At 36.5% G+C, this 23918-nt stretch overlaps 1 protein-coding gene and 1 long non-coding RNA gene across 4 annotated transcripts in view; one reads left to right on the top strand and one right to left on the bottom strand.

Moving 5' to 3' along the window:
- LOC114901613 overlaps positions 1-4516 on the bottom strand; it is a 64159-nt gene extending 59643 nt beyond the window's left edge. The window contains exons 1-2 of the long non-coding RNA XR_003795235.1: positions 4415-4516; positions 2558-2635 (exon numbers count right to left, since the gene is read on the bottom strand). This is a non-coding gene — a long non-coding RNA (uncharacterized LOC114901613). The remainder of the gene's footprint in view (positions 1-2557; positions 2636-4414) is intronic.
- A 374-nt stretch (positions 4517-4890) lies between these two features.
- Positions 4891-23918, top strand: part of CASD1 (CAS1 domain containing 1) — a 75693-nt gene continuing 56665 nt past the window's right edge. Inside the window, exons 1-3 of one of the 3 annotated variants that reach the window (XM_029233562.1) lie at positions 4891-5291; positions 12380-12476; positions 13023-13143. In XM_029233562.1, coding sequence (XP_029089395.1) covers positions 5159-5291; positions 12380-12476; positions 13023-13143 — 351 coding nt within the window. In that variant the 5' untranslated portion in view covers positions 4891-5158. The remainder of the gene's footprint in view (positions 5292-12379; positions 12477-13022; positions 13144-23918) is intronic. The other 2 variants (XM_029233564.1, XM_029233563.1) reach the window with 2 other exon arrangements.

The raw sequence follows: 23918 nt of genomic DNA, 5'->3' as shown, positions 1-23918 counted from the left end.
TGATCAGGTTGGAGCCTAAACCAGAGCATTCTGGGCAGAAGGAAAGAGTTTTGAGGAAAGAGTTAACGAACAGAATACAGTTATTCACTAAGTGATTCTAGGCTTTTGACTGTGCATTCGTATCAGTTAAAACTTAGAACATATTTATTTAGTTATAAAATATGCACTACTCTACCAATGAACTAATCCATGTAATCTGAAACAGTCATACATATTCACAAATTTTTTTTCTCTCAAAGAGAGAGGTTTAATTCATGTTCAGATGCTTAATTTATAAATGGCTTGTTAATTTTGATGGCTTCATATCTGTAGTAACTCTCATCTCAAAGCACTATACATTTACAAGCAAGATCCATGGTTTACAATGAGTGGATGTAAATTCTTATTTCAAATAATCTCGATAATTTCATAATTTTTCCTGATTTATTACAGATTTATGTTGTTCATATATGTAGGTCAGGTATGATATTTGTATGTTATATAATCTGCATATAATCTGTGTCAGGTATATATTATGATATACACACATACTTCTTTTTTTTAACCATGCAGCTGATGAAGAGTTTATTTTAGGAGAAGATTCCATGCTGTATATTCTTCTTGTTTGATAGTGCTTATATGGTTAGAATCATCTTCAATTCACATCCCCCATGGGGATTTTTAAAGACACTTTCCATTTTGTGAGTTGAAGTAAGAGTAGATAATACAATCTGTGAATCCATTTGATAGGCTCATAGGCAGAGTATGCTGAAAGTCAACAAATAAGGGAGCTCTTGTTCATCTCTCTCCCCCATGTGTGAATTCTCACTCTCCCCTCAGAATTCCTCTTCAAGTGCACTTGACATGACTCTACATATAGACCAAGTCAGAGTACCAGGGGAAGTCCTTATATTAAATATTAATGAAGCCTTATTTTATTGTATCTAGGAATGCTGAAATAACTTGCTGGGCTCACAATGGATCTGCTCCTGCTTAGTCATGCCATGTCAGCAAACCAAAACTTAGAAAACTTTCATATCTCTATAAATGCTCTGCTTGAGCAGAAATGCAGTATATCCAGTCAGCCAACCCCCAAACAGCAAGCCAACTCTAAGCTCTATCCTTATTTCCTTGTTTCTTCTCATCCCAAACAAGGATGACTATGTGGCCTCAGCCAACCAGATATTTTCTATTTTTCTCTTCCTTGTTCTTTATTCTTTACCCTATAAAAGCTTCCATCCCATTTTACTGTTCTCTGAAAGGAGACTATCCACTTCATGAAGTGTTAAATAAAGTTTGTATCACCTAAAATGTCTTCTTTAATCATTTTTTAACAGGAATTAACTATAAATAGAAGCTTTGGTAATTTGTTCTCACTATCCACTGGCTTACCTTATGAACACACCTCCCCACTGAAACCCATACTTTAGATATGGCAGAGGAGAAAGAAGATGAGTCAGAGTAGCAGAAATGACTTGAAGGATAGTGGTGGCAAGGAATGAAATGGTAAACATAACAAGATGAATGGTTTTGGAAGGAAAATAAAACTGGTTTCCAACACACTGAGTGTGAGGTACCACAAGACACTCAATGAAGCAGTTTCTGAGGTACGTGAAAGAGGTCTGGAGCACATAACAGGAATCCAGGTTACATGCATGGATGCAGTGTGGTAGCTGTAGTGTAGGTTTCCCAAGAAGAAAAGCAGGCAAACACTTTCATATAAGGGTTTGAAAAAGCAAGAGGACTGACTCTTCTTGGAGATGCATGGGAAAGAAAAAAAGAGAGCCAGAGGGTGTAGTGGTATGGAAGTCAAAAGAGAAGATTTTAAGAAAGCAAATATGTCAACAATGCTACACAGTCATGAAGGATAAAGCTAAGATAAAGACATTGGATATGGTAATTTAGGATGTGGTTGACATCTGAAACAGTGGTTTAGGTAATGGAATAGGAGCAGAAGTCAGTTTTCAAGTATTTAAAGAACCAATAAGTAACCAAAAAAACAAAAAAAATCAGAACAGTAAACATAGACTGTTCCTCCAAGAAGTCTGATAGTTAAAGGAGAAGACAGACTGTGTGGTGAAATAAGGAAGGTGCTTTAAATAGGAAGCATTTGAGCTTACGTGTTGGGCAAACAGTGAAGAGGGAGAAATTGAAGGTAGAAATAAAGAAGGGAAACTTATGATACTAGGTTCTCAAATGAAATTTTATTGACACAATCAAGGACACAGATGAAAGAGACAGCTTTTGGGAAAGAAGAGGAAGAATTTTTCAAGTCAGAAAGGAACTATAGTTAATTATACTGTATTGCTTATTCAAAAGCTGCTAAGAGAGTAGATTTTAAAAGTTCTCATAATAAGAAAAAAAATTCTGTAACTAGGTATATATGCATGGTGACCAATGTTAACGAGTTACTGTGGTGATCATTTTGCAATATATACAAATATCAAATCACACTGTACACCTGAAATTAATGTAATGTTATATGTCAATTATACCCAAATTTAAAAATCCCATCAGTATAAACAGTAATGAAATGGACACAGTGGAGCAGGAACAGTTTATACCAAAAGATTCTCACCTCAAAACTGAGCTCTTCCTATTGTGCTGGCTGGTCCTTTTCAGTCCTTTTTCCTGTCTTCTTTATCCCCATGACCTCCTGTGGTACAATAGGAAATAGATGTTTGGTTAATAAAAAAAAAAGAAGAAGGGAAGGAATAAAGTGTAGTCAGGTTTTTTTGTTTGTTTTGTCTGTTTTTGTTTTGCTTTGTTTTAAGTAATGCATGGTTGAAAGACTTCCTATAAAATGGTTTCTCTTTTTCTCAGATTATTAGGGTTGAAGTAACCTGCTGAGCATTAGTTAACATTCTGGACGGTTTAGGGATAGACAAACATGGAGCCACTAACTAGTTTTTAGCATCATCAGATTTGAGTTTAAGAACGTTCCGTCTGGTTAGAGAATGGCAGGGAGCTGTAAGATTGAATTTTTGAGCCAAACATGAGGAAGATGATTTTAAGGGATAAAAAATGCAGGCAAGAAATCATGCCTTCACCAAGGCAACAACCAGGGAATGGAGAGGAGGCAACAGATTTGAGAGTTATTTAGAAGGGAGAATGGAAGTGGAACAAGTGAAGGCTGAAAAGACAACACTATTCTTTCTAGAACTTGTCAGAGAAGGAAAGAGATGGAGAGGTAAACACACAGAAACACAGTCCATGGATGAGCTTCACTAACAAGATAAAATTATTGGTGGAAGGGAAACATCCAAGAGAAAGGAAAGTTTAAAGAAGACACAGAGAGAGGATGATTGACATAGGGATAACTGATGGAGTCATCAACACCCCCAAGAAAGGGGGACAGAAAGAGATTGAGAGCAGAGGAGAGGAATTAGCTTTAAACTAGTGGGAAGGAAGGAGGTCCACAAGCTATTTACAACATTTCAGAAAGCCTTCTGGAAATTGCAATTAAATAAAATGTCAAGTTTCTTTACTTTTGGCAGGCATTAAATCAACCCTGCAGGCTAACATTGGTTATCGTACGCTGATCAGAAATTCTAATTTGCTGTTGATGACATCATAGAAATTTCTAGGATGTGATTGGTAGACCATATACTGTTAGCAGAGTTATTTATCTGTTTTTTACAATATCAGATTTAATTCTTCCAGCATGTGGAACCTTGGATCAGAAGAATGACAGCGAAAATTAAGCGACCATTTCCAGGGAACAGTGCCTAGTGTTTGTACACTTATTTAGCTTTATTGCTTATCAGCATTACATCCATGACAGTGATGTATGTGATTTCATTTAAGTGACAAAATCTTTCAAGATATGGGGTCCACGGATAAAAACATAATAAAAGAGTCCTTAGATGAAAAAATTGGGATGGCAAGATCTGTACAGTCCCTTCATATCTAACATTCTATCATTTTAAGAGGGGCCTATAAACACAAGTTCAGGAATGGCTAAATGGGAAAGTTGCAAAGAACACCTGAAAACACCCTAACTAATCAATAACTCACTCTAAACAAGCAGAAAGGGAAGCGATGTAAATAACCATTCCCACCTGGAAGGCAGCAAAGGCGAAACCAAAAGGAGAAAAGAAAACATGAGGGAATAACAAGCTCTTAACCAAGGCAAAGGTATGCTGCCTGTTTTGATAACCACGGAACATTAACCAACGCCGGGAGCAGGAATGACTATCCTGAGACGCTTTTTCATGTTTGGCCCATCCTAGCCAACCCTTGTGTAAACAAAAATTAAGAGTGGGGTCCTTTTCTCACCAACACCTACACTAAGCTAAGCTTCTACTCTGTACTCTTTGTACCTTCTACTCTGTACTTTGGTAGAGTTTCACCCACTGGAACTGGGCAAACCGAGGACTTTTTTCAAGTTGCAAGAGAAATGGGCTTCAAAGCAACGAGTTAAGACTGGTCTTACCCGTGGGTTGGGTGCTAAGGCTACCAGCAGTCTCTACACTTGGCAAGCCTGGGGGGCAGCCAGACTGACCAGATAGCCTTACGATAAGCCCCGGTGACACTGGGGTGGCCTTCGCATCCTGCTGGGCAGGTTCGGGAAGTAGAAAGCTCATGAAAAGGCGCGTTACGGAAGGAGGCAGTGGAGTGATGTGTACTTGTCTTCCGGAACAGTACTTATATTGCCCCCACCTGGGCTCAGGTAGCGGCCAGTAAGCTAATTGAAGCCCCAGGCTCGCGCTCGGGTCGGGGTGGAACACTGCTCCCCTCTCCTTACATCCCCATCTCTCTGCCGCCACTGCCGCCGCCCGTGACCCGGTGACCCCGGAGGTCCGTCTGGGACCCGTGACCCCGGAGCACCCGGCATCCGGACCCCCCCTCGCAGGCGCAGCCGCTATTAAGACAGGAGGCTAAAGGGGAGGAGGAGGAAGGGGAGGAGACAGGCGTCCAGGGCGCCTGGGGAAACGGCACGGCGGAGCAGCGGCGGCGGGGCTGGGGGGAGGCCGCTGAAGCGGTCGCGGCCGAGGAGGGGCAGGTAGAGGCCGGGGGCACCGCGGGGTCAGGCTCCCCGGCGGGCGGCGCGGGTGGCGGCCGCGGGGACTGGCGGCCGCTCCTCGCCTGGCTGCTGCGGCGGCGGCAGCTCCAGTGCTGCCCCTGTGCGGCGCCCCTTCCCCGCTCCGCCGCGCGCTGTTGTCATGGAGGAACCAAGATGGCGGCTCTGGCCTACAACCTGGGCAAGCGGGAGATCAACCACTACTTCAGCGTGAGGAGCGCCAAGGTGCTGGCGCTGGTGGCCGTGCTGCTGCTCGCACTGTGCCACCTCGCCTCCCGCCGCTACCGAGGTGAGCGGGCCCTCCCCCTGCCCGGGCCGGCTGGGGGAGGAGGCGACGCGGAGGCTGGAGGCAGCCCCCCTCGCCCGACACACGCCCACGCTCATGCGGCCGCCCGCCGGCGCGCCCAGCCCGCGGGGGAGGAGGTGCCCCCAGGTGGCCCGGGCGGCGGGCCAGGCGTCCCCGACTGACCGAGCGGACCCCAGTACAGGCGGCCACGGGTAGAGAGCCCATGGTCCTGCGCCCCACGAGCAGCCTGCGCTGCGGACGGGGGCGCTTACCCGGGCCTAGCCCAGTGGCTGCTGGGGTCCCGGCTCCTGCGCGGGCTGCGCCGGGGGAGACGCGCCAGGCCCGGGGCTCGCGTGCAGGAGGCGTGCAGGCGGCCCTCCGGGGCCACCCCCGGGCGCGTGAAGGCCAAGGCCGCCCTGCAATGGGGCACCTCCGCCCCAAGTAGGGTCACCCATTCTGCATCCTAGGGGATCAGCTTTTTAGCTTTTGTTTTATTCGGCCTCTGCCCTGGAACAGCGGGGCCAAGCTGTTTGACAGCGGTATGGGCCGCCCCATTTTCCTTTGCCGCCGGGTGACAGCTGGCAAAAGATGCTCTTGGCCAAGTGGAGGAGGTGTCACCCAGGCTTTGTGATTCAGAAGCGTTTAAAGCGTTCTGGTTGCACACTTTTTACAAAGTAAAGCCACTGGGGCAGATATTTGAAAAGAAGTTACAGGTTGACAGGAGTTGAGTTGGGCTATGAAAACAAGTTGGAAGCAGTTTGAGAGGAGGTCTTCGGTGTGGGTTTTGAGACTGGTGTAAAGAGGAAAAGGAAATACGACCTCCTTGTTTCAGAACGAATTATTCTTCAGTCATAAGGGGCATTTACTTGTCCGTGTTGATTGATTTTTTTCTTCATTTTCTCTGTAAAAATGCTACTAGGTTAGAGTTTGACAGGCTGAGGGAAATTAATAACGATAGGATCTTTTATTTGTGGCTCTTAGTATTATCGAAGCCATTATCTGGACAGCTCTTGGTGATTGTGAGATTAATTGGTCAAGATGTAATGTGTAACAGGTGCGCATTTAACGCATTTCCAGTTTAACTTCACACCTACTTTGGCAAAATATCCAGTAAAGAGGCCACTGGAATCTGAACTCTTCTCATTTTAGGGAGTCTTTCAAAGTGAAGGACATTTTGATCAATTCTGCTGTTTTGTTTCTGCAATGCTTGAGAATTAAAATTCTTATACTCTAGTACCATAGTGGATGAATAGCCCTTTATATAAATACACTAAATCGATTGAAAAAGATAAATTATTTATACCCTTTTGGCCTTTCTCCTCCAGCCTCCTATAGATCACCGCCACATGACCTGGTAAGACTTTGTTTCATCTGCAGTTGCTGTAACAAGTCCAACACTTATATACACAAAATAAAACTAGCAATTTGATGCATTAATTTGTGGTAATTATAAAGAAAATTTTCTGACTGCTATCATTTTATGCTATTTTGGTATAAGACGACAGTAATCTAACTCAATTTTATGTATGTGGTAGTGGAGATAAATTTTATAACTGGGATGCTATGGTCCTAAATGTAAACATCTAGTGCCCCTCACCTCCCTTTTTAAAACTGTGCTTTTATCTTTTGATAAGCTTGGACCCTAATTATTTCATCCTTTCAAGTTCTCTCATTAGCAGGGAAAATAGAATGTCAGATGGAAACTTATGAGTCAGTGTAGCAATCTGGGATTGTTTATAAAGCCTCCTCCAGAAGCTAGTCATCAGCTTTCGTAGGTGCTTTAGTGTCTTGAGTGTGAAGCAGTACACCTGGTGTGTGTACATGCCCATACTGAATGTCAAGAACTTGAGCCAGAGACAGTTTGGGAAAAATAACGATCTTACCAGGCACTTTTTAGCCAACCTCATGCTTTGGCAGTGTGAAACTGAGTCAGATGCAGTGCCTTTCACACAAGGATAACCATACGCTTGAATCATAGTATCATAAATCTTTAGAATAAGAAAGGACCTTATATTAGATATAGAGGTTTAGGCTATATATTAAAATCTTCAATACATGCTTATGAGTTTGCCTCAGGCAAGGTAGACTGAATGCAGTTGGAATACACATATTCAGTATCTCTTGCTTTACGAACTGCAGAAAGTAAAACATTACACACTACAGGAAGTAAGGCTTGGCAAAACTACATGCTATCATTGAGCACTTATTATATGCCGGGTGCTCTTCTACTAAAGGTTTTACATCTTTTAACTCATTTTGTCTTTACAACCAGTCAATGAGGTAGATACAATTACCAGATTTCATCCTCCCCTCTTCTTTCCCCCACCTTTTGTAGTATCTCTGTAATCAAGATGAGTTTTTAAAACTTTGATTGCATGTCAAAGTTTAATTGATAACATTTTTTCCTACTGTTATCTAAAATAATGGTGTATTTTATAATCAGTGGTCTTAGATTCAGCTAATTACAGTATTATTTACATTTTAACCTTTTTTTTTTTTTTTTTTTACATTTTAAAAATGAGGCATGAGAGGTTAAGTTGCCTAAAGATACAGTTAGTCTGACTGAGCTAGGATTTAAAACCCAGTTAGTCTGCCTCATGTCATTATGTTATATTCTGCCTTTCTCAGAGCCTCTTAGACAGTGGTGATGTATAAAAGGTGGAGTGAGAAAGCATTTTCCAGTGGGACGTGGGTTAAACCATTTAAAAATACCAATTCAGCCTCACAGTGCCAGACAAGAGTTTTCTTATCCTTTCTCCAGTAAATGGTGATTTTCTAAAAGTTGCGTGTGTAAAGCTTACTTTTTATTACCTATGTTTATCTTTTCTCCTTCTTCCAGAACTCCAGGCTCACAGTCCAAATATGCTTTGCCCTTTTGCATATCTCATAGATGTCTGATTTTCTCTGCCTGCAGTGACCTGTCTCTCTCCTTGAAAGAAAGTACAGATTTTTCTTTCAAGTCCTGGTTCGGATGTTACCAGCACAGAAGTAGGAATTAGGAATTCAGTGTTTCTACAGTAACTAGTACACCCTTATCATTTTGTATTATAATAATTTGTATCTGACAGCCCCACACAAACTTTGAGCTTCCAAGGGTATTTTATTCATCTTTTAAATCATCAGAGCTTAACACACGGTAGGAACTCCATAAACACTTATTGAATAAATAGATTTTCAAAGTCCTTATTTCCTTCTCTTTTCCTCCTTGCATTTCGTTCTTTTGGTTTTAATTTAATTTCGTGTTCTAATAGCATGTTCTGATCTCAACTTTAGAAGGTAGAGTTTTGTGGGGGGGGGTTGCATTCTTAATATTATTTTCACAAAATAGAATGACCTTTTAAAAAATATTCTTTTAATTTTATTTTTTCTAAATTTTAACATTACTGAATCACAAAATGTCCATTAATATTGTGATTACAGACTAAAAACATCATTTCTGTGACAAGAAGCCAGTATCTGTAGCCTTAAGGGTAGTTCCAACCTAGATGAATTTGAATTTTTTAATAGAGTTAACTTGCTTCAAACGTCTTAATTTTGTTGAAATCTAATTCTAATCTAATTCCTTTCTACCACTAGGGATATTAAATGTTAAATATTATTGCATGTTTTGGAGAAAAATAAGTTCAAAACTTCAGAAGTTAAAGCAAGAAAGAAGTAGCTCTAGGTCTCTCAGCCTTTTCTTTCTTTGACTGCTAGAAAGATCCTGATCTACATGACACAACTTGTAATGAGGCACTCCTAGCTTATCTAAAGAAAAATGTAAATTGTGATTTTTCAGCACAGACGAAAGTATAACTTGCTGAATTTTAGGCAAATAAAATATTCTGCAGATCATATTGTAAACTCTATGATCTGGTATTTTCATGGTGGATAGTAAGAAACGCACAGCCTTGGCAGGATGATTAAGTCTAAAGTTTCAACGTGCCAGAGGTATTCTATTCAAAGGAAAATAAAAGCTACGGTTTATTTAGCACATCAGATGTTTTCTTTAGTTCTGTTTTGTTTTTCAGTTTTTTTAAAACTTGTTTGTCTTTTTATTTTGTTTGCTCTTAGTATTTTTCTATTATAGAAAAATCATGCATGAAAACCTGAGACTTTAGGTTGACAAACCAGAATGCTTATGCTTAAGATAACAGAATGAAGAGGAAGACAGCTATTCATCTAGATAATCTTTGTATTGGAGATAGCTGAAGTAGATAATTCTATCCCTTTAGTTGCTTTTTTTTTTTTTAATTGTGTTCTTAGCTTGATTTATCTGAGCACTTGGCAACTTTCATTTCACGCTGGTTGTATTAAAGTAGCTATCAAAATTATATGAAGCAATTGAAAATAATGACTGCATTTTGTTTTTTTTTTTCTTTTGTTTGGGGTGCTTCTGGGTAAATTTTGAAAGGAAAATAATGTGCTAGCAGATGTTTACATGTAGTTAGTATACATAATAAAAATGTGGCACATTAACTTATTTTAACATTTAGATTTACATTTAGTGATTTGATTTTAAAAATATTTCCTTCCCAGGAAAAGAGAACTAGTTTTAGAGTATGGAATTTTGTGGAGTTTTCTTTTCTTAGATCCGGTTAATTTTTTAAAATCAGATAATAATAGTATTATTACTGCTACTTTCATTATTTTGCTGACAAATATATAAAAGCCAGTCTCCTCTTGCCTTGTCAGTTATCTAATTAGCAATTCTTTTACTTTCCTAACAGTTCGTCATATTACATTCTCTCTATTAAAATAGCTGGTGTAGTTTCTGTCTTTTGAATGGACCTTAACTGATGTGATACAGAGAATATTAATTTCAGATACAAGGATTATTTTTTTTTTAATTTGCAGTATAAAATATGAAGAGTCACCATTAACTAGCATTCATTACCAGGTTAAGAACTTCTTCCCTGGAAAGACTAGTAGTCTCTACAGTACTGTGTTTATAGTGTCTTTTGGTTAGTGACAACTGCAAATCTGTTTTGCTATCAGGTTTTTCTAATGTGGGTTCTTGAGATTAGAGCTTTTGTTTTCTACTAGCTGAACTACTGAAAAATAATGTCTGAGTATTAATATTGAAGAGAGGAAGAAGAGTTTGGCATTTTAAAACACATTTTCTGGTGGAGAAAATTGGTTATTTTAAGATGTTGGTATGGTACTTCAGTCTCCACAAAATCATATTCATAACCCATAGACATGGTTAACAAAGAGTATAGTCCCACACACTGAAGACTGATCAAGGTGTGTTCCTGTTTAGGCTTCTATTAAAAAACAAAAATCAAGTAACAACACCACCAAAAAAAAAAAAAAAAAAAGGAAGGGATAAAGAAGAAAGTAAAGGAAGAAAAACTTCACAGAATTAATACCAGTTATTTACAACTTCATATAACTTTTTTAGAAAATAGATGGGTTACTAACTTTTCACTTAGTTTAATAGATGTATTTAAAGAGGTAGAAGTGCTATAAATATGGAATTTTCATCCTAATTTTAAATATTTACTAGATTTTTAATAGGATTTTATTATATGGCCATTATAAAAGAATGCAGCAGGAGTGCTGTTTTTAGGAAATAATTGTGTGTTCCTTTAGTCCTTTTTTTTTTACTCCTCCTTTATTATATAGCGTAATTTTTTAGAACTAGAATTAGTTTTTAAGAATTGGAAAGAATTAAGAACTGATTATTTATAGTTTCCTTAGATGTTATTAAAAAATCTTTCAAATACAGGAAAAACTGCTCAGGCTACATATGTAACTGCAAAAATGTAATAATTGGTATTCTACTTCCTTATCCAGTTTTTCACCAACAGAATAATGCAGTATTTTCACTTTTCCTTCCTGTTCTGTTTTAGAATTTATGACACTGTGGTATCAACACTTTCATTATTTATGCATACCTGTCTTGTATTTGTATCACCGTTATCTGTATGTTGACCAGATAAATGGATAACTGGATTGAGAAAAGAGATGTGTTCTTCTACTTTAAAAATCTTTGGGTCTTCCCTACCCCCACCATTTTGTTCTGTAGTATTTTTACCAGATGCCCTATCCTGACCTTAACTATTTGTAAAACAAATAGAGATCGCTGTTGACTGTTAATAAAGAACTAGAGATCAAATTTAAAAACACATGTATTTTATCATAACCCCACAGTTAATGTACACATCTCGTTTTTCCCTCATCCATTTGACATATTTGAACTTTTTTAATGTCTCCAATCCCCTTTTTAACCACGTACATTGACCATGTACATTAAGCTAATGTACGGTAAAATGGCCAAAGGAAGCAGGGTAGCCATCTGTCCCAGTTTACACAGGACTGAGGGGTTTTGCAGATGTGGAATTTTCTGTTTAAAACTGTGGCAGTCCCAACCACACTGGGAGGAGTTGGTTGGTCATCCTAACGGAGGCAAGAGACAATCGAGAGAAGTGGAGGGGCTAAATATTAACAACAGCATTCATTACTGGTACTGATCATGTGTATCTTCAGCCACCATTTGACTAACATAGTTTTAAGTCTTATCTTTGTGAGATTGCAAAAGGATGAAATTTTATTGAGCTTTTTCCGAAGTTCTTGCATAAGTCTTCCTTTGCACATTTACAGAATAGGGATACCCTACTTCCAGGGAAGCTGTGAAAATTAGGGAGTAGATTTATAAAATACTTCAGTATTTACTAGGTTTCCAGATATACTAATGCACTGAGTACTATAATAGCCGAATAGGAAGTCATTTCCAAAGTCTTCTCTTTTATCCCTTAAACTTTTCTTTCCCAACTAGAAGTAGGAGTGATAAACAGATAAAAAGGCTAGTTTGAGGCAAGGTGATGTCCTTGGAAGGAAAACCTGAAGCAGAAGGAACTACCAAAGCAGTGAATGTAGCTTTGGGGATGAAGTATTTTCTAGGTAAAGTATCTGTCATTAGTGGCTCTTATCCTCTTGAATAATATATTAATATTTGCTTCTCATGGATGAGTGATATGTACCTAGAGGGTATAGTGAAGTATAGAAAACTCTGTACTCCCTCATCTCAAAGGCTTAAATGGGGTCAAATAACCAACATATAAGAATTTAACTATTGTTTACAACATTATTGTGTTTAATTACTATAGGAAATGATTCATGTGAATACCTTCTCTCAAGTGGCAGATTTCTTGGAGAGAAAGTTTGGCAACCTCACAGCTGTATGATGCATAAGTACAAAATCAGGTAGTTTCTTCATTTTGTTGTTTGTTTTCTTTTCTAAGATGGGTCTTAATATCTGCTAGAAAAGTGTTGGTGAATCAGGGAAAGTGATAGATGGTACCTCTCTATGTGATGGTAGAGAATTGCTGACAGGGTAGGAGTTAGGGGTGAGTCCAAAGGAATATTCTCGCTCTAAAGCATTAGGGAAAGCTTTGGACCAATCTGCTTTTTCTCAGGTGAGAGATAACCAGGCCCAGGGCAATTGCCCGTGAATGAAGGACTCTTGCTTTGGGACTTGGATAGCTACCTCATGGAGTTATTCTGAGACAACGGATATAAAGCACTTACTATGGTTAGAGTACATCTGAAACACTTATTAGATGAGGGCTGTTATTATTGAGAGTTAGTCGATCATACACGGACTGGTAGGTTAAACCTGGCCACCTATTTCTAAAGCAACATAACTGTGTATGTAATAATGCTATACTACTTTCTTCACAAATTATGTGCTTTGAAAAGTGCCAGTATGCTGATTTTCCTTATTCTAATTGATGTCTTTGTTGATTTCAGTGAAGCGAAGAACTGCCTTGTAGATAAACATATTGCATTTATTGGAGATTCCAGAATTCGTCAGTTGTTTTACTCTTTTGTAAAAATAATTAATCCCCAATTTAAAGAAGAAGGAAATAAGGTAAATTTTGTCTATTCATTTCATTAGCGTATTGTTTTAGAAGTTAGCCAACTGAATAGTTATAGGAGGAATGTGCCCTTTCACATTAACAAAAGGAACTATAAAATTTTACTTTGGTTTCAGGAAAGGTGGAGGGGGAAAACAATTTGCCATATGACAATTTGCCATAATGGGGAACATAAGAAAAAGAAGTGGTGGGTAAGGTATTGGCAAGCTTTTCATTGCCTTAAACTTTTCATTTTCAGAAATATTAAAATTCTTTCCATGGAAACCTTTTCAAAAAATTGTAGAAAGAACAAAGAAGAAATATCCCTTATCCTCCTTTTAATATTTTGACATATTTCTTTTCAGACTCTTTTGGAAACAAAATTGTAATAGTTTAGCATGTACAATTTTATATCTTGCTTCTATCCCCAGCACTTATCACAGTTTACCATATTATACAATCAATGTACGCATCTTCATAATGGCAACATATTATTGAATGGATATAATGTGATTTTATATAATCTTCCCTTTTCTTAACTTTTTGTAGTTTTCTAATTTTTTTTATTTTACAATTTAAAAATGGACATTTTTATTACATTTTTGTGTGAAAACTTTGCTTTTTAAATTATTTCCTTAGGACGGAATCTTTACAATGCAAATACTAGTTTAAAGAATATAAATGCTTTTAAAATTATTGATTATATTGTTAAACTGTTTCAATCTATACTGTAAGTAGCAATGTACATTGGGACCTAATTTTCTGTAACCTTTCTGGCACTAGGCATTCATGCTATATAGTTAAAATGACAGTGTAACAAATTTCTGCTCTTCTTAATTTCTCATTTTAAAAATATGTCTTTTTTTAAAAGCTAACAAGGATGAACATCTTTCTGTTAATCAGTTTGTTAATTAGTTAATTTTGGGGGAATTATCTCATCATATCTTTCTGTTTGTACATTTTTAAGTGATCTAAGGTTCTAATCCCTGCCTTCAGTTGCATGTGGTTGGGAGTGGGTAATGGCAAGAAGAAAAAAGTAAAGTACAAAAAGTTCAGAATTGTAGGGGTAATATCTCATGAATTTATGATGAAAATCTATCTGTACACATCAACTTGCCTAGCGGCAAGGAGTTGAAAAATCAGGGACTTAACAGCTTAAGTAGCTAGTTTCACAGTGATGATGGTAATGGATACTAAGTCTTTAGGAACTACTCCTTGTGAGAAGAGTCTATAGGCTATTAGAGATTTTGTCTACCAGGAAAAGCTAGTATAGATTTTAAAGCTGAATAATAGAAAATAACAAAGTCAACCTTTCATTTTATTTGGTATCTATAAATGTATTTTCCACTTGTATTTATACATACAAAATTATACAGAAGAGTTGAAACTATTTAATGACCTGAGATTCTTACAGTTTAAAGTAAAAAACTTAGTAAACATTTAAAAAACAGGTGTCTGATTTAAAAAAACATTTTTAGTATTTCTAGGCCTAGAATAGTGTGACTCTTGAAAATTGGAATAATGTATTTGGCAACAGTTAGTTGAAAAAAATCTGTAATGGTTTAGTCTATAGCCAAAAGTAGGTACAATATGGTACATTGTTTCTGAGCTCTATGTTTCCAATTTTTATTTTTTAGCGGTTTCTAGTTATCCCACAATTATCAGACAAGATACATGTTATTTTATATGCATTTTAAAAAGAAACAAAGACAGTTTGTCACAGTCTTAAAGAGACAGTTATTGTGAAACTATTTAGATTAAACTGATAGTGGAACATTTGCCAAATTGTATTTTACTTATTCTCTTGTCTCTGAACACCTTGAGGACAGAGATTGTGTATCATCATTATTTTTTGAATATGTTTCTTGTGCCTGGCATGTTGTGAAGTTAATTTTTTTTTTTTTTTTTTAGCCTTGGTAATGGGATTCTTTAGGTGAAATAGGAGTATTGAAGATAATATTTTTTTGAATTTATTTCTTTTCTGTATTGGGGCAAATTTTTTAAAAAGGAAGCTTTAGAGCAGGATTTTCTTTTTTCAAATTATATTTTGTGAAAGACTAGTTCTGTATGAAGTTCTGGTCAAATAAGTTTGGGCAGAGCCAGATATCATATCCCCCTCTTAGATGGTTTTAATTTAGGCTAGGATATTAAAAACTTGAAAAGTCTTGCTGTAAAGAAACCTGTTTGTGTTACTTCCAGCCAGAGGGCAAGGTAGATACTCTGGGGGCCTCTTCTACTTCAAACCAACTAGATCCTAGATTAAAAAAATACTTGTTGATGTATTTCTAAATGGGAGACACACCCCCAAAAAGGAACAAACTGTGAGGCAAAACCAGAGATGGGAACAATAACAGTAGGCGTGCAATAGAGATTCAGGTTGCCCTAAAGACAGATGCCAGTGGCTGCAATACCCTATATGTAGAAAACTAAGCTTTGAGCCAGCATATTTATCAATAGTAATATTGGGAGCCAGAGGACAGTAGACTAATAACTTTAAAGTTCTGATAGAACGTAAGTTTCAACCTAGAATTGTATCCCTAGCATACAGATTCCTCTGTTCTTGAAATATAGGACATTTTTCAGATAAACAAAAACTATGAGGGTTTGCTGCCACATTAAACTTATATTAAAGGGTTTTCTAAAGAATAAACTTCAAGAAGGAGAGAAATAATTCAGAAAAAAAATGATCTGAAACAATGGTTAAAGAAAATAGTAAACTTGTATATAAATCTAAACAGTGTCTGTGTAAAATAATAATGTCTTTTTACACTTTACAAAAAGACAGTACAATAGCATATAAATCAGAGAGAGATGACCACAATTAAAGTGTTCTAATGTCCTCTTTACTATTTAAGGTATTATTTTACTTTTTTTTTAATTCATCAACAAACTACACAATACACTTTAATGTTTTATTTTATTTTTTTATTTTTGGCTGCATCAGGTCTTCGTTGTGGCGTGTGGGATCTTCATTGCAGAACGCAGGGTCTTTTTTTGTGGTGCATGGGCTCTTCCTTGTGGTGCACAGGCTCTTCCTTGTAACACATGGGCTTTTCTCTAGTTGTGGTGCGCGGGCTTCTCTCTAGTTGTGGCGCACGGTCTCCAGAGCGTATGGGCTCAGTAGTTGTGGCACGCAGGCTTACTTGCCCTATGGCATGTGGGATCTTAGTTCCCTGACCAGGGGTCCAACCCGCATCCCCTGCATTGGAAGACAGATTCTTTACCACTGGACCACCAGGGAAGTCCCCAGGTATTATCTTACTTTAGAACTTAAGTTAATGATGCCCTTTAGTCCAAGGGCAAGGACTAAAAGGATAGAATTAAGGTGGGTAATTCCAAACCAGAAGAAGAAAAAAATTAAAACCAAACTCATCTAATACCAAATATAATGCACACATGTACGTACACATGCACACATGCATATATATACTCCGATACACACACATACATATATATATGAACATTTATATGTACACGTAAAAATCAGTGTTTACATTTCATATGTATGTAAAAATATGTGTATGTGTTAGGGAGCTAGAAATCAAAAAGTAAGATAATAGAAACATTTATAATCAAAATAAATGTAAGTAGTCTAAACTTGTCAGCTAAACACAGATTTTCAGATTGATTTTAAAAAGAATTTTCTGCTGCTTAAAAAGATACCTAAAACAAAAGGACATAGGAAGGATTTAATTTAAAATGAGAAGAGATTTACCAGACAAATATTTATTAAAAAGATAAGTTGTATTAATAAAAGACAAAATAGATTAAGAGGCAAAAGCATTATTGGGGATACTTTTTAGTGACAAAAGATTCAAATCACTAGGAAGATTTTGAATTGTAGGCATTTAATAAATTAGCCCTAAAATATATAAAGCAAAAGTTAATATGATTACAGTGAGTTGACAGATTCTCTACCACAGTGGGAGAATTACTCACTGCTCATGCAATTAATAATAGTGCAAGCAAATAAGTAAACATAGAGTAGACTTAATATGCTGATTTTACGAACTTATAGTTCAATACTTAAGATATACACTAAGATATCAGAGAATATATTTTTTCAAAGCACACATGAAATCTTTTTGATCCCATATTGGGCCATTAACCAAGTCCTGACAATATCAGAGAATTGGTATCATTCTCTCTCTGTTAGGTAAGTTCCTTTGTATTCTAACTTATTCTGATAAAAATTCTAGAATCCTCCAGTAAATGTTCCAATGGTAAAATGCTAGACACATTTCCATTAAACTCAGGAAGAAAACAAGGAAGTCCATTATTGCTGCTTCAGTTCAATATTGTATTAGAGATCCTTAGCCAAAGAAAGATAAAGATGTAAGGATTAGAAAGAAATAAACTTGATATTTTATAATACAGTTATCTACACAGAAAATCCCAAAGAATCTATAGAAAATTTACTAGATGTAATAAAAATTTTAATAATATAGCTGATTATAAGGTAAATATATGAAAATTAATTGTAATTCAATAAAGCTGTTAAAAATTAATTGCATATCTACTTGTCAGGAATATAGAGTTCAAAAATGTTATTTAAAATATACTGTGTGCAATAATAAAAAGCACATAGTACATAGGAATAAACATAGTAACTAAGGAAGGTGTATATGCAGAAAACTCATGAAATTTTATTAAAAGGCAATTTAAATATAATTAAATGGAAGTTATGTACTGTATTCTGGAATGGGAAGACTCAATATTGTAAACATGTCAGTTATTCTCCAATTAATCTATAGGTTCAAAAAATTCTAACAGGATTTGTTGTAGAACTTTACCAGTTCATTCCAAATTTTATATGGAGGGCAGTGGACCAAAAATAACTGCAAGAGATCTAAAGAACAAGGTAGAAAGGACTTCTCCAATATCAAGACCTATTTTAACTAGACATCTTTTAATTAAGAAAATGTGGTATTGGGAGAGCTAAACAAAGAAATCAATGGAGCAGAATATACAACTCTAAAATAGACACAGTCATATACAAAAAAAACTTAACAGATATGCCATTGAAGATCCATAGGGATAGGAAAGTCTTTCAATTAATGATGCTGAGTCAATTGGTTATATAATGGAAAAAAGTGAAATTGGACCCTTACCTCACACCATCAAGTATAATCATTTCTAGGTGAATTTAGACTTAAATGTGAAAGTCAAAACTTTGAAACCTTTAGAAAAAAATATAGAATATCTTTGGTACCTCAGGTAGGGATAAGTTTCATACATAAGAAACAAAAAATGCTAACCGTAAAATAAAAGATGAATGCGGGATTCACGTTCTTTATGTGTTCATCAAAAGATACCTTAGGGCTTCCCTGGTGGCGCAGTGGTTGAGAGTCCGCCTGCCGATGCGGGGGACATGGGTTCGTGCCCCAGTCCAGGAAGATCCCACATGCCGCAGAGCGGCTGGGCCCGTGAGCCATGGCCACTGAGCCTGCGCGTCCAGAACCTGTGCTCCGCAACGGGAGAGACCACAACAGTGAGAGGCCTGCGTACTGCAAAAAAAAAAAAAAAAAAAAAAAAAAGATACCTTAAAGGAAAAAGACAACTATAAACTGGGAGACGATATTTGTTGCATATATCCAAGAGATAAAAGGAACCAATTAATAAAAAAGACAACCCAGTAGAATAAAAAGAGGAAAGGCATGATCAGGCATTTCACAGAAGAGGAAATATAAATCCCAGTGTAAATCTAAAAGATGTTTAACCTCATTAGCAATAGGGGAAATGCAAATTAAGACCATAGTGAGATAGCATTTTATACCTACTTTAGTGGCAAAATTAAGTTTGACAATGGCAAAAAATATGAAGCCTAACAAGATGTATTAGAGAGGCTGTGTCTCAAACCACTAGTGAGGGTACATTGTTACAAACACTTCAAAAAATAATTTGCGTTATTATGTGAGGTGAACATTTGTATAGTCTATGAACATTTAGAACTATTACAGAAAGTGACTCATGTAAAGAGATGTTCAACAGGGTAACTATCAGTGCTGTTTATAATCTAGATTTGGTGCATTGTATCAATTAACCTAGATTCTAAAAAAATAACGAATATAATATTTGATGTGTATTGATAAAATAAATTGATATATAAAATGAAACTAAAGAGACATGACAACTAAATGCAATACCTGTTGTTTTTTCTTTTCTTTTTTATTGAAGTATAGTTGATTTACAATGTTGTGTAAGTTTCAGGTGTATAGCAAAGTGAATATATATATTCTTTTTCAGAATTCTTTTACATTATAGGTTATTAAACAATACTGCGTATAGTTCTCTGTGCTATACAGTAGGTTCTTGTTGGTTATCTATTTTATATATAGTACTGTGTATATGTTAATCCCAAACTCCTAATTTATCCCTCCCCCCACTTTTTCCTTTGGTAACATTAAGTCTGTTTTCTATGCCTGTGGGTCTATTTCTGTTTTGTATATAAGTTCATTTGTATCACTTTTTTAATTCCACATGTAAGTGATATCGTATGATATTTGTCTTTGGTTCACATCACTTAGAATACTAATCTCTAGGTCCATCCATGTTGCTGCAAATGGCATTATTTCATTGTTTTTTATGGCTGAGTAATATTCTATTGAATATATGTACCACATCTTCTTTATCTACTGCTTTGTCAGTGGACATTTAGGTTGCTTCCATGTCTTGGCTATTGGAAATAGTGCTACAATGAACACTGGGTGCATGTATCTTTACAAATTATGGTTTTCTCCGGATATATGCCCAGGAGTGGGATTGCTGGATCATATGGTAGCTCTATTTTTAGTTTTTTAAGGAACCTCCATACTGTTCTCCATAGTGGCTGTACCAAATTACATTCCCACCAACAGTATAAGAGGGTTCCATTTTCTCCACATGTTCTCCAGCATTTATTGTTTGTAAAGTTTTTGATGATGGCCATTCTGACGGGTGTGAGGTGATACCTCATTGTAGTTTTGATTTGCACTTCTCTAACAATTAGCAATGTTGAGCATCTTTTCATGTGCTTTTTGGCCATCCATATATCTTTGGAGAAATGTCTATTTAGATCTTCTGCCCATTTTTTGATTGGGTTATTTTTTTTTTTATATTGAGGTGCATGAGCTGTTTGTATATTTTGGAGGTTAATTCCTTGTCCGTTGCATCATTTGCAAATATTTTCTCCCATTCTGTGTGTTGTCTTTTTATTTTGTTTATGGTTTCCTTTGCTGTGCAAAAGCGTTTAAGTTTAATTAGGTCCCATTTGTTTATTTTTGTTTTCATTACTCTAGGAGGTAAATCCAAAAGATATTGCTGCACTTTATGTCAAAGAGTGTTCTGCCTATGTTTTCCTCTAAGACCTATTAGTATCCGGTCTTACGTTTAGTTCTTTAATCCACTTTAAGTTTACTTTTGTGTTTGGTGTTAGAGAATGTGCTAATTTCATTCTTTAACATGTAGCTGTCCAGTTTTCCTAGCAGCAGTTACTGAAGAGACTGTCTTTTTTCTATCGTATATCCTTGCCTCCTTTGTCGTAGATTAATTGACCATGGATGCTGCATTTATTTCTGGGCTTTCCAGCCTGTTCCATTGATCTGTATTTCTGTTTTGTGGCAGTACCATGCTGTTTTGATAACTGTAGTTTTTTGTATAGTCTGAAATCAGGGAGCCTGATTCCTCCCACTCCATTTTTCTTTCACAAGATTGCTTTGTCTATTCGGGGTCTTTTGTGTTTCCATACAAATTTTAAGATTTTTTTGTTCTAGATCTGCAAAAAATGCCTATGGTAATTTCATAGGGGTTGCATTGAATCTGTAGATTACCTTGGGTATTATAGTCATTTTGAAGATGTTGATTCTTCCCATCCCAGAGCATGGTACAATATATCTTTCCATCTGTTTGTGTCATCTTCGATTTCTTTCATCAGCATCTTACAGTTTTCGAAGTCCAGATGTTTTGCCTCTTTAGGTAGGTTTATTCTTTCTGATGTGATGGTAAATGGGATTGTTTCCTTAATTTCTTTTTCAGATCTTTTGTTGTTAGTGCATAGGAATGCAAGAGATTTCTGTGTATTAATTTTGTATCCTGCAACTTTACCAAATTCATGGATGAGCTCTAGTAGTTTTCTGGTAGCATCTTTAGGATTTTCTATGTGTAGTATCACATCATTTGCAAACGGTGTCAGTTTTACTGCCTTTTTAAAAATTTTGGATCCCTTTTGTTTCTTTTTCTTCTCTGATTGCCGTGGCTAGGACTTCCAGAACTATGTTGAATAAAAGTGGCAAGAGTGGACATCCTTGTCTTGTTTGCTGATCTTAGAGGAAATGCTTTCAGCTTTTCACCATTGAGTATGATGTTAGCTGTGTGTTTGTCATATAAGGCCTTTATTACGTTGAGGTAGGTTCTGTCTATGCCTATTTTCGGTAGAGTTTTTATCATAAATGGGTGTTGAATTTTATCAAAAGCTTTTTCTGCATCTCTTGAGATGACCATATGGTTTTTATTCCTAAATTTGTTGATGTGGTGCGTCACACTGATTGATTTGCAGATATTGGACAGTCCATGCATCCCTGGGATAAATATCACTTGATCATGGTGTATGATCCTTTTAATGTATTGTTGGATTCAGTTTGCTAGCATTTTGTTAAGTATTTTTGCGTCTATGTTCATCAGTGATATTGGCCTGTAATTTTCTTTTTTTGTGGTATCTTTGGTTTTGGTGTCAGGGTGATCGTGGTCTCATAGAATGGTTTTGGGAGTGTTCCTTCCTCTGCAATTTTTGGAAGAGTTGCAGAAGAATAGGTGTTAACTCTTCTCTAAATGTTTGATAGAATTCACCTGTGAAGCCATCTGGTCCTGGATTTTGTTGGGAGTTTTTAGTCACAGTTTCAGTTTCAGTGCTTGTGATTGGTCTGTTCATATTTTCCATTTCTTCCTGGTTCAGCTTTGGGAAATTGTACCTTTCTAAGAATTTGTCCATTTCTTCTAGGTTGTCCATTTTATTGGCATATAGTTGCTTTCAGTAGTCTTTTATGATGCTTTGTATTTCTGTGGTATCCATTGTAACTTATCCTTTTTCATTTCTAATTTTATCGAGTTGAGCCCTCTCCCTTTTTTTCTTGATGAGCCTGGCTAAAGATTTATCAATTTTGTTTATCTTTTCAAAGAACCAGCTTTTAGTTTCATTGATCTTTTCTATTGTTTTCATCTCTATTTCATTTATTTCTGATCTGATCTTTATGATTTCTTTCCTTCTGCTAACTTTGTGTTTTGTTTATTCTTCTTTCTCTAGTTGCTTTAGGTATAAGGTTAGGTTGTTCATTTGAGATCTTTCTTGTTTCCTGAGGTAAGCTTGTATTGCTATAAACTTCCCTCTTAGAACTGCATTTGCTGCATCCCATAGGTTTTGGATCGTCGTGGCTTCATTTTCATTTGTCTCTAGGTATTTTTTGATTTCCGCTTTGTTTTCTTCAGTGATCCATTGGTTGTTTCGTAGCATATTGTTTAGCCTCCACGTGTTTGTGTTTTTTATACCTTTTTTCTTGTTAGTTGATTTCTAATCTCATAGCATTGTGGTTGGAAAAGATGCTTGTTATGATTTCAGTTTTCTTACATTTACCCAGGCTTGATTTGTGGCCCAGTATGTGACCTCTCCTGGAGAATGTTCCATGTTCACTTGAAATGAATGTGCATTCTTCTGCTTTCAGATGGGATGCTCTATAAATATCAATTAAATCCAATGGTCTGTGTGTCATTTAAGGCCTGTGTTTCCTTATTAATTTTCTGTCTGGGTGATTTTTCCATTGACATACGTGGGGTGTTAAAAGTCCCCCCATTACTGTGTTACTGTCAATTTCTCCCTTTATGTCAACATTTGCCTTGTATATTGAGGTGCTCCTGTGTTGGGTGCATATATATTTACAATTGTTATCTTTTCTTCCTGGATTGATCCCTTGATCATTCTGTATTGTCCTTCTTTGTCTCTTGTAACATTCTTTATTTTAAAGTCTATTTTCTTTGATATGAGTATTGCTACTCCAGCTTTCTTTTAATTTCCATTTGTTTGGAATACCTTTTTCCATCCCCTCGCTTTCCTTCTGTGTGTGTCTCTACATCTGAAGTGGGTCTCTTTCAGACAGCCTATATACGGGTCTTATTTTTGTATCCATTCAACCAGTCTGCATCTTTTGGTTGGAGCAGTTACTCTGTTTACATTTAAGGTAATTATCGATATGTATGTTCTTATTGCCATTGTTTTGGATTTGTGTTTATAGGTCTATTTTCTTCCTTCCCTCTTTTGTTCTCTCCTTTTCTGATTTGATGACTATCCTTAGTGTTGTGCTTGGATTCCTTTTTCTTTTTTGTATGTGTATCTATTACAGTTTTTTGGTTTGTGGTTATCATGAGGTTTTGATAGCAGTCTATATATATACATGATTGTTTTAAGTTGCTGATATCTTAATTTCAAATGCATTTCAAATATCCTGTATTTGTACTTTCCTTCTCTCACAGTTACTGGTTTTGGTGTTATATTTGCATGTGGGTGTTTTGCTACCTTTACTCTATGTTTGCCTTAACTGGTGAGTTTTCCCATTTCATAATTTTATTGTTTCTAATTGTTGCCTTTTCTTTCCATCTAAAGAAATTCCTTTAGCATTTGTTGTAAAGCTGGTTGGGTGGTGCTGAATTCTTTTAGTTTTTGCTTGTCTGTAAAGTTTTTGATTTCTCCATCAAATCTGAATGAGAGCTTTGCTGGGTAGAGTGTTCTTCATTGCAGGTGTTTCCCTTTCATCACTTTAAATAT

This window comes from Monodon monoceros, unplaced genomic scaffold (genome assembly GCF_005190385.1).
Source record: "Monodon monoceros isolate NGI ecotype Baffin Bay Population unplaced genomic scaffold, NGI_Narwhal_1 Super_Scaffold_2, whole genome shotgun sequence".
NCBI classification, from domain to species: Eukaryota; Metazoa; Chordata; class Mammalia; order Artiodactyla; family Monodontidae; genus Monodon; species Monodon monoceros.
This window is presented reverse-complemented; position numbering and strand designations above follow the sequence as displayed.